Consider the following 15,626-nt stretch of genomic DNA (forward strand, 5'->3'; position numbering starts at 1 on the left):
TGTAGCGTGCCCTCCCTAGCTGCGCCCGAACCGAACAAGAACAAGTCTTTAGGACTCCAAGTGTCGTCCCTCCGTAGATAGTCCACAGCACGTCCGGATCCGCCTTAAGCTTGACCAACTAGAATCGCCCTTAAGGTTCTAAGAATTTTCGGCTAATAGGCTACAAGTGTTTGGCTAATTTTGTTCCAAAATCTTACCTTTGAATACTTCAATCCTCGATGTAAATATGTGACCCTAGGCACCTATTTATAGAGTTTATGGAAAGGAATTATAATCCTATTAGGATACTAATTAGTTTAATTAGAATTTCATTAAAAATCTTTTAAACTAATTCTATCTTTATTAGGATTAGGATTTAATCAATGAACGAATTCCATCAGCTTTAGGATTCGTATCGAACATAAATGTTGCACGACCACGAGCGTACCGCACAGCCCGCGCAGGCCTTGCGGCCCACACGAGCAGAGGGTCAGTCCGCGCGCGCGCGCCTTGGCCTTGTTGGGCCTGGCCTTGCGCTGGGCCTGGCGTGGCCTTGGCTGCGTTGTGTTGGGCGCTTGGCTTGCTGGACGCGGGCCTGGCTTCGTGCTGGGCCTTCGTCTAGCAAGTCTCGTCCGATGCTAATTCGTACGATGCGCTTCCGATTAAATTCTCGATTCCGGAATTCATTTCCGATACGAACAATAATTAATATTTCCGATTCCGGAATTAATTTCCGTTTCGAACAAATATTTAATATTTCCGTTTCCGGAATTATTTTCTGATTTCGATAATATTTCCGATTCTGACAATATTTCCGTTTCCGGCAATATTTCCGATTCCGATAATTGCATTTCCAGTAATATTTTCCGATACGTACCATGTTTCCGTTTCCGGCAACATCTACGACTTGGATAATATTTATATTTCCGATACGATCCATATTTCCGTTTTCGGCAATATCATCGTTTCCGGAGTATTCACTTGCTTGCCTTTGACGATCTTAGCTCCCACTGAAACCAAGATCCGTCGGTTCCGAATATCCATAGATGGAGTATTTAATGCCATTAAATACTTGATCCGTTTACGTACTATTTGTGTGACCCTACGGGTTCAGTCAAGAGTAAGCTGTGGATTAATATCATTAATTCCACTTGAACTGAAGCGGCCTCTAGCTAGGCATTCAGCTCACTTGATCTCACTGAATTATTAACTTGTTAATTAATACTGAACCGCATTTATTAGACTTAACATTATATGCATACTTGGACCAAGGGCATTATTTCCTTCAACTATGAGTTTGAAACTTGATTCTTAATTTAATGTGTTTGGTTTACTTTAGGGATTTTTTTTAATTTTTTTTTTCCTTTTATTTGATACTTGGAGTAAAGATATGAGCCAAACTCACCCACAAATGTTTCTAAATCCCATGACTTGGGGGTTTGAGATATGAGTTTTAAACTCTTAAAATTTCCAACCAAACACATGGTATGAGTTTTAAACTCTTAAATTTTCCAACCAAACACATCGTATGAGTTTAGATAAAACCATACACCCCCAAATTACATCATAATTATGAAATCTGGTTATGAAATTGATTCACTAAACCATATGGAGTTTAATACAGATCACATAAGTACATCATAAGATATTTTTCATTTTCAAACAATACGATCATGAACCATTAGTATAGTTTAATACTTTAATATCATGTTTTACCCACTGTCGCTCCATCCCTCAAAATTCAAAAATCACCAACTAAAAAGTGACTATGAAGTTCTTAGAACATTAAGCACATGAACCCGGTCAAGGTAATTCAATTCAGTAAAATACATATTTTAATAAAGCGAAATATTCTAAAATCTATTTTGTGACCCTCAAAACACTGAGCTCTATATGTAAAGCAATCAGGCTCCAATTGGGTCAACTCTAATCAACTCATGTCCAATCTATTAGACAAGTTGAGCCAGTCCATTGTCAAGATCCCTATTAAACAGTAATTTGGACTTTTGTTAGAACTCTTTACTGGGCTATTTTGTCATTTATTCTTAGTAAATAGGTATTATTAGAGTGAAAAAATCAAGCTAGGCTTGGGTCTTTTGGATAGAAGACCAAATTCTGTCATGTATTTGGCTATAATATATGACCCGGGGCAGATAAAAAGCCCAACAATTATGTAGTAAATCAAATCATACGGAAAAACTAAGTACTTGACAAAAAATGTATTTTATTTTAATAGATAGATTATTTTATATGTGATAACAGGATATTTGTATTACAACTAACAAGGCTTATTCACATCTTTGACCGTGCGCATTCCAATCTAGCAAGCAAGTTTCTTTGGAAGGATAACAAGTAAATTCACCACAACAATATACTATAGATCCATGTTGTGTGGATGGTGGGCACGCTTTATTGATACTTTCTTGCTCAATCTCATCATTCCAACTTCATTCAACATTTTCTCACTTTGATCCACAGTCTTCATTCTTTCACCTTCGAAAACTTCACCTGCATACACATGCATACTAAGGATTAAGAAATAATTCAATTGGAGAAAGAATATAAACATAGATTGATACTCAAACAAACAAATACCAAAATAATTGCGTATGTAACTTAGAATTTGCCATGATCAAGAAAGAGACAACAATGAACACAAAAAATACAGTTTTTGGTGCCATTGTTATTAATCAATTAATTGAATAAAAGGGTGGTTTTGAACTTTTGATAGCTTATTCTCTTTTGTATTTGACTTATTTTGTTTGTCTTCTTTGAACATATCTAAATTTATCAGAAGTTCTTTAGCTAAAAGAGATCACCTATGCCGCTGGGCGGCTGCGCGCCTCATGCACCGTGACGACCCTAAACAATAGTCATGCACTCATGCCATGCCGACCGTTCCCATGAGTCCATGACCAACTATACCATAAAGGGATGTTAAAAACTGACCCGATCCAATCGATTTCTGATAAAAACCGAAGTGATCCGTAAATAAAAAGCATACATTCAATCCGCATAAGCACAATGACTCCTCACAACTACATTGATCGAACGGATTATACCCCAAACCGTAACCGATCGATGATCCGATTTGACATGCACCGTGACGACCCTAAACAATAGTCATGCACTCATGCCATGCCGGCCGTTCTCATAAGTCCATGACCAACTATACCATAAAGGGATGTTAAAAACTGATCTGATCCAACCGATTTTTGACAAAAATTGAAGTGACCCGTAAAAAAATGCATACATTCAATCCGCATAAGCACAATGACTCCTCACAACTACATTAATCGAACAGATTATACCCCAAACTGTAACAGATCGATGACCCGATTTGACAGTGCCTTTCTATTCATGTTAAAGTCTGAAGCCCATACTCCGTGTGATGGAGTCACACACACTTCCAGTTTAAGCCCGCCAATAAAAGTAAATTATGTAGGAAAAGGCATTATCTTCTCACTTTGAAACTCCACCCTTCTCCTCCATCAACAATTCAACACTCTCACTGAAAATGGAGACAAATCTCCAACTACCTTTACAAATTCAGCACCTTAAACCTTCTTCTCTAAAATGCCCGCCATTTTTCTCACCTAAAAATCAAATCTTTCACAAACCCACCATCAATTTTTCTTCAAATTTCCGTTCTTGTAGTTTTAACAGCATCAATTTAAAACTTAGAAGTAAAACTAGAAGAAGAGTAAGTGAAATTAGAGGTGAATTGGGAAAATTAGAGGAGAGAGAAGAAGAAAAGAAGGAGAAACCAGTAAAAAGGGCATACCCATTTCATCAAATTGAACCCAAATGGCAAACATTTTGGGAGGTTAACAAAACTTTCCGAACCCCAGATGATGTTGATACTTCTAAACCTAAGTTCTACGTTCTTGACATGTTTCCTTACCCCAGGTTTTTCCCTTTACTTTCTCTTCTGATTGATTTTTTCCAGAATTTTATGTATTTTTTTTCAGTTTTTGGAGTACTATATAAAATTATAAATGCTTTGGTAACTGCAATGATCATGTATAATGTAAACTGTTCTAATCGATTGTTTGGAGGTTGTAATTGGGGATTCGGACTGTTAATTAGAATGGGTTGAGCTTTTACTATATTGTTTCACATTTGCTGCCTGTTTGTCATTTGAAATGGGGGTTAGACGACCTTTTGATAATTCCAATTCACTTTTGGGATAATGTGGACACAAATTGGAAAAAATTGATGCTGAATTGCTGATGATATTTCTGGTGCAACAGTTGTCAATTTTAGCTGGTATTCGAGTTATTTTGGGTAGTGATTAAATGTTTTTTTTTACCAAGTGTTTTCAATTATTAATTTCCATTATGGTACCATCCTTCGAGTTCGACTGGCTGTATCACCTGTATGAACCTTGCTTTGGCCCTAGGAGGGTAGGAATATGTGGAAATTAGGGGCTAATAGTACATTGTTATTGTCAACCAACCAATGATAGGATACATATTTTGAATGAGTGTTAATAAGGAATGGGAAAAGTTAGTCAAGTGGTCAGGTTATAGCCGAAGGAGCAGTAGATTTTTATAATGATCCTCTCACTCGATCTTTGTTTAAAATGCGTAATTTCACATTTGAATTGAAAGAAGAAAACATTTGATAACCCGCTTGTAATTTAGATTCTAAATTTCTTGCTTTGAAAGTCTGCCTGCTGTTTGAACCTCCCTCTTGCCATGTTCATTTTAGACCATGATAACTTCTTTTGTTTTTTAGTTGCATAATTATTGTGTTATGTATAGTATTACATCTGTTTTTCTGCCCGAGTTTTACATGGAGCAATGTTGCTTTTTACAGTGGAGCTGGGTTACATGTTGGTCATCCACTCGGGTATACAGCTACTGATATTCTTGCTAGATTCAAAAGGATGCAGGGTTTCAATGTTCTGCACCCAATGGGATGGGATGCATTTGGGTTGCCGGCAGAGCAGTACGCTATCGATGTATGGAAAACGGTTCATCTAATTTTACTTTACACACATTGCCTTTTTTTTCTTTTCACAAACTATGGTCATTAGCTTGGATGCGTGACAGACAGGTACCCATCCTAAAATCACAACAATGAGGAACATCGGACGTTTTCGATCACAGGTCAGTTACTTACCTTGTTGTCAATACCGTGGAAACTACACCTGTTCGTTGTATTGTCTCCTAAAAATTTATCATTTGTTTCTGAAGAAAACAAAAATATTGCTACTCCTAGGTCCTAATGTTGAAATCAATATTTCAATGCCTAGCATTGCAAAGTCCAGAATACGTATGTCAGATTATATGAATTGTCTATAGCTCTTTGTAATTCTTCCTTTATTTTACGCATGCTGCCTTTTAGCTTAAATCATTGGGCTTCTCATACGATTGGGATCGTGAAATCTCTACAACAGAACCAGAATATTATAGATGGACACAGTGGATATTTCTTCAGCTTTTGAAAAGAGGGCTGGCTTATCAGGTGAGCGTTATTCCACAACTTCATATAACACGCAAGTCCCCTTTCCCAAGTCCCCATATATCGATTTTAATGGGATAACTTTGATTCATAGGCAGAAGTTCCAGTCAATTGGTGTCCTGCCCTTGGCACAGTATTGGCAAATGAGGAAGTTATAGATGGTGTCAGTGAACGTGGGGGTCATCCAGTGATAAGAAAGGTATAGTGGAATGCTAATTCTAGTATGTCGACTCGAGTTTCCCTTGTGTCTACTTTGTATGTTGTCTTACTTCTACTTCCTTTGAATGTTTTTCATAATTTCAGTATCGTTGTTTATTACAAGCAGCCAATGAGGCAGTGGATGCTCAGGATCACTGAGTATGCAGACCGCCTTCTAGAGGATCTGGAAGAGCTTGACTGGCCCGAAAGTTTAAAGGACATGCAAAGAAATTGGATAGGTAAGTCAGAAGGGGCCGAACTGGAATTTCCAGTGCTTGATGCTGGTGGACAAGAAAGAGGGGTCGGAATTACTGTTTATACAACCAGGCCAGATACTATTTTCGGAGCAACGTATGTACCCGGCAGTTATCCCTCTTAGCAGTGCTCTAATGATATACTACAACTCTTAAAGCATTTATATTCACTGGTTGGTTTGTTCTATTTTGTGTTGCAGCTATCTTGTGTTGGCCCCGGAGCATCCTTTGTTAGAGTCGCTAGTATTCACAGACCAAACAAAATATGTACGTCTGTTCGATTGTTTATCTGAATAGAATATCTATTTACTATCCAAAGTTTGAGCTGTGGATGGTCACGGGAGATAGATTCTTGTATCTAAAGTTTGACTGTACTGCTCTTAAAATAGGTTGAGGAGTATAAAGAGCTCGCCTCAAGAAAGAGTGACCTTGAGAGGACTGAGCTCCAAAAAGAGAAAACTGGAGTCTTTACTGGTTGCTACGCAAAGAACCCCGCCAATGGAGCAGCCGTTCCCATATGGGTGGCAGATTATGTTCTAGGAAGGTGTGATTGAGATTTCCTTCGATTCTGTATTATCTAGGGCTGAATTATGCAAAGTATTTCGGTTATAACTGCGATTGTTGGGCATCTTGTTGCTATATCTGTAATCTAAGCTGTTGACTGCCATAAATTGTTTTTTTGCAGCTATGGTACCGGAGCAATTATGGCTGTTCCTGCACATGATACACGTGACCATGAATTTGCTTCAAAGTATGATATTCCAATTCATTGGGTTGTGAAGCCAGATGACGAAGATGGCAGCTGTATAGGCAAGGCTTATTCTGGTGGTGGTGTTATCATGAACTCATATAGCTCTGCAACAGGGCTTGATATCAATGGTTTGTCTAGCAAAGAAGCCATTCCAAAAGTAATTCAGTGGGCTGAAGAAACTGGAACTGGAAAGAAAAAGGTTTTTTCCCTTTACTTAAAAGCTGATTACTGAGTCAATTATGCAGTTAACAGGAGAAAGCTGGTAAAAAAAAGCTGAAATGGGCAGTTTTAATGTTAATTTTTTTATTGGTTCTTGTTTTCAGGTGAACTATAAGTTGAGGGACTGGCTTTTTGCTAGGCAGCGCTATTGGGGGGAGCCTATACCTGTAGTTATTATGGATGACAATGGTGATAGTGTTCCGCTTCCTGATAGTGAATTACCGTTGACACTTCCTGAGTTGGATGATTTTACTCCTACTGGGACGGGTGAACCACCTTTATCCAAAGCTTTGTCTTGGGTATGTGTTCACTTTCCTCTGTATTTTTAATCACTTGACTTCGGTTTTAAGCTAATCGGTTTGTATAATATTATCTATGTAGGAGTATAATTCTTTTGATTCCATGAATCTGTTATAGCACATTATAGTCTTTGGCATTGGCTTTAATTCAGTACCATTTCTCTTTTAGGATTTTTCTCCGCATAAAATGAAAATATTTGAGCCTTTTTGTTGCTTTTATATTGCTGATGTATTCACTCTCTTTATTAATAACAGGTACAAACAGTCGATCCACTATCAGGAAAGCCAGCCAGAAGAGAAACAAACACCATGCCTCAGTGGGCTGGCTCGTGTTGGTAACGTCTTTTTTTGTACTTTGTTTTCTCTTCTTGGTTGGTTGACAACTTGACAATTTGACATACAATTGATTTCCAGTGAACAATGGAAGGACTTTCAATTGTAGTACAGTTGGAATGTCAAATTCTAGTTTGACTTATTCAATGGTATATCACTCTTTGGTATAAACTTTTGTACTATGTACAGGTATTATTTGAGATTTATGGATCCACAAAATTCAAAGGAATTAGTCAACAAGGAAAAAGAAAGGTCAGGTGTTCATAACATCCACATTATCAAATATTTTCTTTTCTAAAATGTATGTTAATTTCATGATTGTACGCTGTGGCTTACCTTCTAACAGATATCATCATGCAGGTATTGGGGCCCAGTTGATGTATATGTTGGTGGTGCTGAACATGCAGTCCTTCACTTACTTTATGCGAGGTTTTGGCACAAGGTTTTCTTTGGATAAATTCATGATTTTCTTATTCAAGACGTTATAAAGATATAGAGCATTTGATGTTCTGTTTTTGTATGTTGAAAGTACTTTTTTGTCCTTACGCCATTTGATTGCAACACTTTCTTTTCTTCCTTTGTCAGGTTCTCTATGATATTGGTGCTGTGTCAACAAAGGAACCATTCAAGTGTGTCATAAACCAAGGGATTATCTTGGGCAAGGTAATGTAACTTCAGTGGTTAAATTACATAATGTTGCTCCAGTTTTTCACTTTTCCATGTCTATTTTTCCAGGTCCAGTATATGGCACATAAAGACACAAATGGTAATTATGTATCTGCAGATTCAGCTACTATGTCTGGTGATCTTTATCAAGAACAAATTCCTGAGGAAAAAGTATGTTACTTTTGTATTTATAAACCTAAGTCATCCTTTAACCAGTCTAGTACTTCTTCAAAATTTAGTTGTCATTTTCTTTTATATTTGATTTCTCCAAATTTAGAATTTGAGAGAAACTCATTGTCTGTGTGAAGGTTGTGAAATCAGGAGAATTCTTTGTGTTAAAAGAGAACCCTACTATTCGGCTGATTGCTCGGACTTATAAAATGAGTAAAAGTAAAGGCAATGTCGTTAACCCGGAGGATGTGGTTGCTGAATATGGTGCTGACTCACTCCGCTTGTATGAGATGTTCATGGGACCATTGAGGTTGGTTTCAGTCACCGAAGTTGATTTTGTCTTTTGTCTTTTTTCTTTTTTATCATTTGTCACCTGTTTCATTTTTCAGAGCAAAAGGTCTTGCAGGCACCGGGTGTATAATAAATTTATTGTATATTGGGGTAACTTTTAACATATTTTGATTTTCTTTTATTAGGAAGTGATTTCTTATGGGTAAGTTTTTTCAAGGGTTATATGATAACCTTTATATATTATGGGTGATTTTGAAGGGGTAATTTTCTTAAAGATAAATTTTATCACTAAAAAAATACTCCCTGCGTCCCTAAATATTTTTTCCGTTTCCTTTTAGGGTGTCCCAAAATGATCTTCCCCCTTATTTTTTCTTTCCTCTTTGTAATCAGTGTGCTTATAATCCTTGTAATTCTATTGGTTTATCAATAAAAGACCTTGTAACCTCATAGGTTGGCTTAAGTTTGGATGAATTAATGAGTTGACACTTTTATTTCTTAAATTCTATTGGCTCACAAGTCACAACCCTTACAATTATTTTTCTTGTGAAAAAGGAATTAAAAAACAACAATTCCCCAAAAAAGTACAACAATGATAGTTAATCTTGTAATGTTCCCTTCTCCTTAATAACCGCGTAAAATGACAAACGGAAAAAACATTTAAGGACGGAGGGAGTAAACGACTATTTTATCATGTAAGACTTAACATCTAAACATTTGTATTAACTTTATACCCGCCTCACAATATTTATTGTACTCCCGCCTTAATTTAGTGTGAGCATTGAAAATTTTCACAATAGAAAGTTTAGTATAATAACAAGCAAATTCATGATGATTTATTTTGGGGTTTCAGAGACGTAAAACCATGGAATACCAGTGGAATTGAAGGTGTTTATCGGTTTATGGGAAGAGTATGGAGACTTATTGTGGGCTCACCTCTATCTGATGGTTCATTTAAAGATGGAACAGTTGCTATTGATGTAGAGCCCACAGTAGATCAACTTCGTTCGCTTCATAAATGCATTGTAAAGGTAACATGTTCTTAGTATCATTATTCTCTGTTGTACATATTTGTTTACTTTTGGTGGAAATGTGCAGACAAATCATGTTGAAATCACGAAAATAAAATACTCCCAAATAACAAAATGTTGCAAGAATATTCTTCGTACCTAAAAACGAGATTTCTCAAATGAAAAGAATACTGTTTACTCTATATGTGTAGCTTCCACTGTTTGCTGATTTGATGAGTGCTTATACGACAATGGTTAGTAGACTTGTACATTCTTATAAAATTGACAGCAACGTTGATTGGAATTCATGCAGGTCACCGAGGAAATCGAAGCAACACGGTTTAACACTGGTATCTCAGCAATGATGGAGTTTATTAATGCAGCATATAAGGTTTGACCTTTGAAACATCTTTGAGTTTTACCTTTGAGCTTATTGTTTTGAACCCCAAATTTGTCTTACCTAACCCTAAAAAGGTGGTTCTGTTGTGAAGTTCCATCCAATGTCAAAAAGTATAATCTGAAGCTTTTTTACTTGTATTAATTGAGTTTAAAATGTTGTGACTGTTATTGCCTTTTTCTTGACTTTGTTGGTTTTTTGTTAGTGGGATCAACATCCGAGGTCAATCTTTGAGGCATTTGTTCTGCTGCTATCACCATATGCACCTCATATGGCTGAGGAGCTCTGGTTTCGCCTTGGAAATTCAAATTCACTTGCATATGAGCCTTTCCCAAAGGTAGGATTCAAGTGTTCCCCTTTTTCTCAGTTCTCAAAACTATATACTACTCCCTCCATATTTTTCTTAGGAGTCACAATTACTATTTCCGGCTGTATTTTTTTAGGAGTCACAATTCCATTTTTGATAACTTTTACACTCACTCTCCAATTGTTTATTTATTTTTTACTTTCCTAAAATCATAAATAATTTTATTTCTGGTAACTTGTACACCCCACTTGTTTTTTCTTATATTTCTTTATTGTCCACTACTCCACTCGCGTCATTATTATATCAAGTTATGCTTCATTAATACTTGTGTCGGTCAACATGTGACAATACGGAGGGTGTAGTACTTTGTCTGTTGTTAGTTGTCTCTTTGGGTCACGGAATGATCAGTCCCCTCTTCATCCTAACTCCTAAGTAATAGACCACATGTTTATTGAATCTGGTTAGTTAATCTTGGAAATTTTCTATATTGTTATAGTGAAGATGCGTAAATTTAAACAGAGAAAGGACAGTCTTGTATCTTAACGTAATTCCTTAACACCAATCCTCTATCAATAATAGTCTTTTGTTTAGGGATAGAGGGAATACTCTTCTCTTCTTTGTAGCAACTTAGGATACGTTCTATTCACCAGATTTTCACTTATTTGAACTTATCTTATATGAACTTATTTTAGCTATAAATTGTATTTGACCAACACTTATTTTTCCTGAACTTATCTGAACTTAACTGAACTTATTTTAGCTATAAATTGTACTTGACCAACACCTATTTTTCCTAAGATAAGTGGAAATAAGGTGAACAGAACAGAGCTTATTGTTCAAAATGTACATTTTGCAGTTTGCATGGTGCATACTCCTTGTTTGTTTATGATATCTATAGATTTTATAGTATGTGGTACTTTTCTTCGTGAAATATCATGTTTCAAAACTGTTTTTTGTGCTTCAGACGTATACAAGACCATATTTGTTCTACCTGCAAACAGATGTTAGTTCATCAGAATTCTTACTCTTTAAAGTTTATGATTTCAGGCAAATTCAGCATATTTGAAAGATTCGAAAATAGTCCTTCCTGTTCAGTTTAATGGAAAGACGCGGGGAACCATTCAAGTAGAAGAAACATGTACAGAAGATGAAGCTTTCACATTAGCCTCCACGGACGAAAAGCTGTCAAAGTATATACAAGGGAAAACCATCAAAAAGAAGATCTTCGTCCCTGGTAAGATCTTGAATGTGATCGTAGTTCCTGAAAAAGTCAAGGTGGGTCAGCAATAAAATCCAGAATTCATGAAGTCAATCGAAGCCTAATTGAATAACTCGTTGAAATGCAGTCTGATGATGGTAAACAAGCTCTTCATCCTCTTCACTTCCTTATTCTTGGTTTAGTCAGTGGGAGTTGTTACTTCTCCTTCTCAAATGAGTAGAAGCATGCCGTCTTCTTTAACCGCGAATAATGCTGTTAGAAGCATGCCTAATTTTGATTCTTTTGTGTATAATTATTATCTGTAAACAAAGATGAGAAGATAAAACTAATGTACTATGATCTTGAAATGAAGACTCTGATTCTTTTACTTGTCCTGAAATAGTTGTCATTTTGATGTATTGCCCTTGTTAATCATTCACACAAAAAATAAAAGTTTTTTTTGAGTTTTTTGGTTCGCCTTTCCATTTTCTGTCTATTGCTTCATATAGTAAGCATTATCGTTTTCTTGATGTGTTGCGCTTGTGGCTCATTCGCACCCAAAAGAAATACTCCGTAGTTTTTTGAGTTTTTTTTCCTTTCCGTTTTCTGTCTACTGATTCATACAGTGAGCATTGCCGTTTTCTGTTTCTGAAACAGCTTCTAACTGTTTCAGGTCATCCGAAAATGGTATATGTGAGTATATGACTATATTTGTAGATGGATGGACTATCATAATTTTCACAGCTTTGATTTTGACTAATGAAACACACTTAGTATACATTTTGGGTAACCAAGTCAGAAGTAGGAGAAATTCTGGTAACACTCTCAAAATGTATCCAAAAAAAGAAGTCAAAAATGGGTTAAGATTATTAGGTTAAACACACACCAAAACACTCTAGATTAGTTGTTAATTAGTTAATCTTGTACTCTATTTTCATTAGCTGTCTTAATTAGTAATCTACACATGGGACAGCACCCTTTTATTATCTATTATCATTACAGATTTACAGGTACACCTCACACTTGAATACTTGATACCTTTCTTCTTTCTCATGGATGTCACCATTCCTTTTACTTGGACAATTCTTGAGCATGTGCCTACTTTTTTGGGGTGGCATTTCTTTGAAATTGATATGATTATCAAATTTTTGGGGTGGCATTTTGGACAATTCTTGATACCTTTCTTCTTTCTCATGGAAGTACTACTTAAGGATCACTACTTTGTAGTGGTATGAACAAAAAAAATGGATATCCGAAAAAATGTAACGTGTCAGGTATGACATTAACCCTTATTCAAAATTTAGATGAACGATTGAAATGACCAATTTAATAGGAAAGGGGAAAGAATCAATAAGAAGAAAAATCAAGGAGAATATATATAAAAGGAAATATGTCATTCGATTGGTGGAAATTAGATTTTAGCATATTCGTGTAAACAAACATGAGTTTGACCACTAACGCCAAAGCTTTTATGAGCTACGCCATTATGATTTTACTAACTCCAACGCCGTTATGAATCTGGCATATACTAAACTCGTCAATGACATTGACATGTGTTAGAATAATCCAGTAGCAAACACAAGTGTATCCCTTAATCTTAGGAGTGAATCAAGAAGAGCAATAATAATAATCAATGTTGTCAAAACGGTATATATATCAATCAACCTACCAAATCGATAAAGATTATTCAACTATTAGTTTATTACCTATATTAGATATATTACTAGTAAGTATAAATGCAATTTTCCATCTTAAATTGTAACACATTCAACATCAAATAATAATATTGTTTTATGAATTCTCCCATCTAACTCGTTAACGGTTCTTGGTTTCAATTGATACATTTCTAATCGCCGAACTCAGGAACACAAATAAACTAGTTTATCTTTATCTCTATTTTTCCTGTATTCACTAGTAGAAAAAACCCTTATTGCAGCGGGCTTTTAGACCCCTGTTGCAGCGTACATCGTATGCTGCAACTGGGGGGCTGCAACAAGTCTGAACTTGTTGCAGCGTACAATGTTCGCTGCTAAAAGGTGTTTTTTGCAGCGTACATATGTATGTACGCTGCAACAAGTGCCAAAAAATTGGCAAAAAATTGGACTTGTTGCAGCGTACATATATATGTACGCTGCAAAAGACTCAACTTTTTGCAGCGTACATTTATTTGTACGCTGCAACAAGTCTGGAATTTTGCGAAATTTTTTTCCCTTGTTGCAGCGTACAACATATATGTACGCTGCAACAAAGCACTTTTGGCGGGAAAATTCTAATTTTGTTTAGGGATACCTAGAGTGCCTTGCACCAAATATAGAAACCTGTCAAAACAATAATAGAATAACGCAACCTGTATAACAAATATAAAAACAACAACTGGAGTTTTGTATATATCCCAAAACCAAAAGTGCACATACCGATACATTTAAATATATTTACGTTCCAATTTCAACGTACGCATACATTTTAACATAAAAGATTGTTCTATAACATCTAAACCAACACGATCAAGCGCCCTCAGGTCAATAATAAATACTTGGTGGTAAAAAACTTCGCCCATTGCTCACGAACCACATCAATTTCCTCACTAGCATAAGGCGCAGTCCTCGGAGTATAGACCTTACAAAAACAAAAATTTGATGGAGCATTAGATCGATTAAATGCAAATGAAATGTCACATTTTAACATTCAAGCAACTAATGACAATGTATTAATAGTCTAGAATACGAATCAATTAGTTACTTACCTCATCTAGCCGGCCTTCATAGTCATGTTGTAACGTGACTATCTCTAACATGAACTTCATAACGTAATAGCCACACTCAGTTCCGCCGATTTGTTGAGCACACTGATTAAGAAACATAATACTTTATCTTGCAAGGCCAATAGTTAATAAAAACAAAGCAAAAAGCTAATTAAGAAACATGTTATACCTCTATATGAATGGGTTTACACGACTTAAAACTCGTTTTATTCGGACAATTCCCACCATTGCACTTGTACACTTGGTATGCCCTAGAAAATTAACGAAACATGGGTACTCATGAATATGATTTTGGCTTAGCTTTCTTAAAGACTAATGTAATTTGTAAGCAAAAGAACTTACAAACTCAAGATTCCCCATGCATAATCTGTTCGACGTGGATCTCTAGCAGAATCGAAAATATATACATAACCTCTACGTAGGTCCATCACGTATAAATTCCAATGATTTCTGTATAATTTATAAATGATATATTAAATATTTAATAACAATAATAATTAATATTTTATATGAAACTTATATAACACACTTACTCTTGATTATATGGGATTAAAAACCAATTGGTGGGCCAAGACCTTGAATTGCATCGTGTACAAGTCCCGCTTTCTTGCTTTTGGTGGTTGATTCTTGTGTTTTACGATCACAACTACCCACGACCTCTAAGTTGGACTTAGGCTTAGAATTCGACTTCTTTGGATGCGAAAATTCCTATAACAATAGTCAATTAACATTAGTCATGTAATAAGAATCAAATGAGTCCTTAGGTTCTTTAGTTCAAAGTTGGGAGCGAAAATGTCATTTTAGCTCTATATATGACCTATAACAACCCAACGAACCTTAAATGTGCATAAATAGGTTCGAATGAGATTTAGAAACTTAAAACTATGCATATTAGTCATGTAACAAGAATCAAATGAGTCCTTAGGTTCTTTAGTTCAAAGTTGGGAGCGAAAATGTCATTTTAGCTCTATATATGACCTATAACGACCCAACGAGCCATAAATGTGCATAAATAGGTTCGAATGAGTTTTAGAAACTTAAAACTATGCATATTAGTCATGTAATAAGAATCAAATGAGTCCTTAGGTTCTTTAGTTCAAAGTTGGGAGCGAAAATGTCATTTTAGCTTATATATGACCTATAACAACCCAACGAACCTTAAATGTGCATAAATAGGTTCGAATGAGATTTAGAAACTTAAAACTATGCATATTAGTCATGTAACAAGAATCAAATGAGTCCTTAGGTTCTTTAGTTCAAAGTTGGGAGCGAAAATGTCATTTTAGCTCTATATATGACCTATAACGACCCAACGAGCCATAAATG

The 15,626-nt window shown here is 35.8% G+C and overlaps 1 protein-coding gene across 2 annotated transcripts; it reads left to right on the top strand.

The window, feature by feature from the left end:
• Positions 1-3,374: 3,374 nt before the first annotated feature.
• On the top strand, positions 3,375-12,015 carry LOC110777367 (leucine--tRNA ligase, chloroplastic/mitochondrial). 2 transcript variants are annotated; one of them, XM_021981967.2, is made up of 20 exons: positions 3,375-3,888; positions 4,801-4,945; positions 5,037-5,093; positions 5,332-5,451; positions 5,543-5,647; positions 5,774-5,997; positions 6,101-6,167; positions 6,290-6,444; positions 6,586-6,850; positions 6,975-7,169; positions 7,425-7,504; positions 7,692-7,754; positions 7,863-7,944; positions 8,088-8,165; positions 8,238-8,339; positions 8,477-8,649; positions 9,481-9,658; positions 9,951-10,028; positions 10,240-10,371; positions 11,389-12,015. In XM_021981967.2, the coding sequence occupies exons 1-20, from the start codon at positions 3,497-3,499 to the stop codon at positions 11,629-11,631; spliced, it is 2,934 nt and encodes a 977-aa protein (XP_021837659.2). In that variant the 5' UTR covers positions 3,375-3,496; the 3' UTR covers positions 11,632-12,015. The 2 variants fall into 2 exon arrangements, with proteins under 2 accessions (XP_021837659.2, XP_021837660.1); XM_021981968.2 differs by having other exon boundaries at positions 3,748-3,888; positions 5,041-5,093.
• The last annotated feature ends 3,611 nt before the right edge of the window (positions 12,016-15,626 follow it).

The sequence above is a fragment of the Spinacia oleracea genome, chromosome 6, assembly GCF_020520425.1.
Source record: "Spinacia oleracea cultivar Varoflay chromosome 6, BTI_SOV_V1, whole genome shotgun sequence".
Classification (NCBI taxonomy): domain Eukaryota; kingdom Viridiplantae; phylum Streptophyta; class Magnoliopsida; order Caryophyllales; family Amaranthaceae; genus Spinacia; species Spinacia oleracea.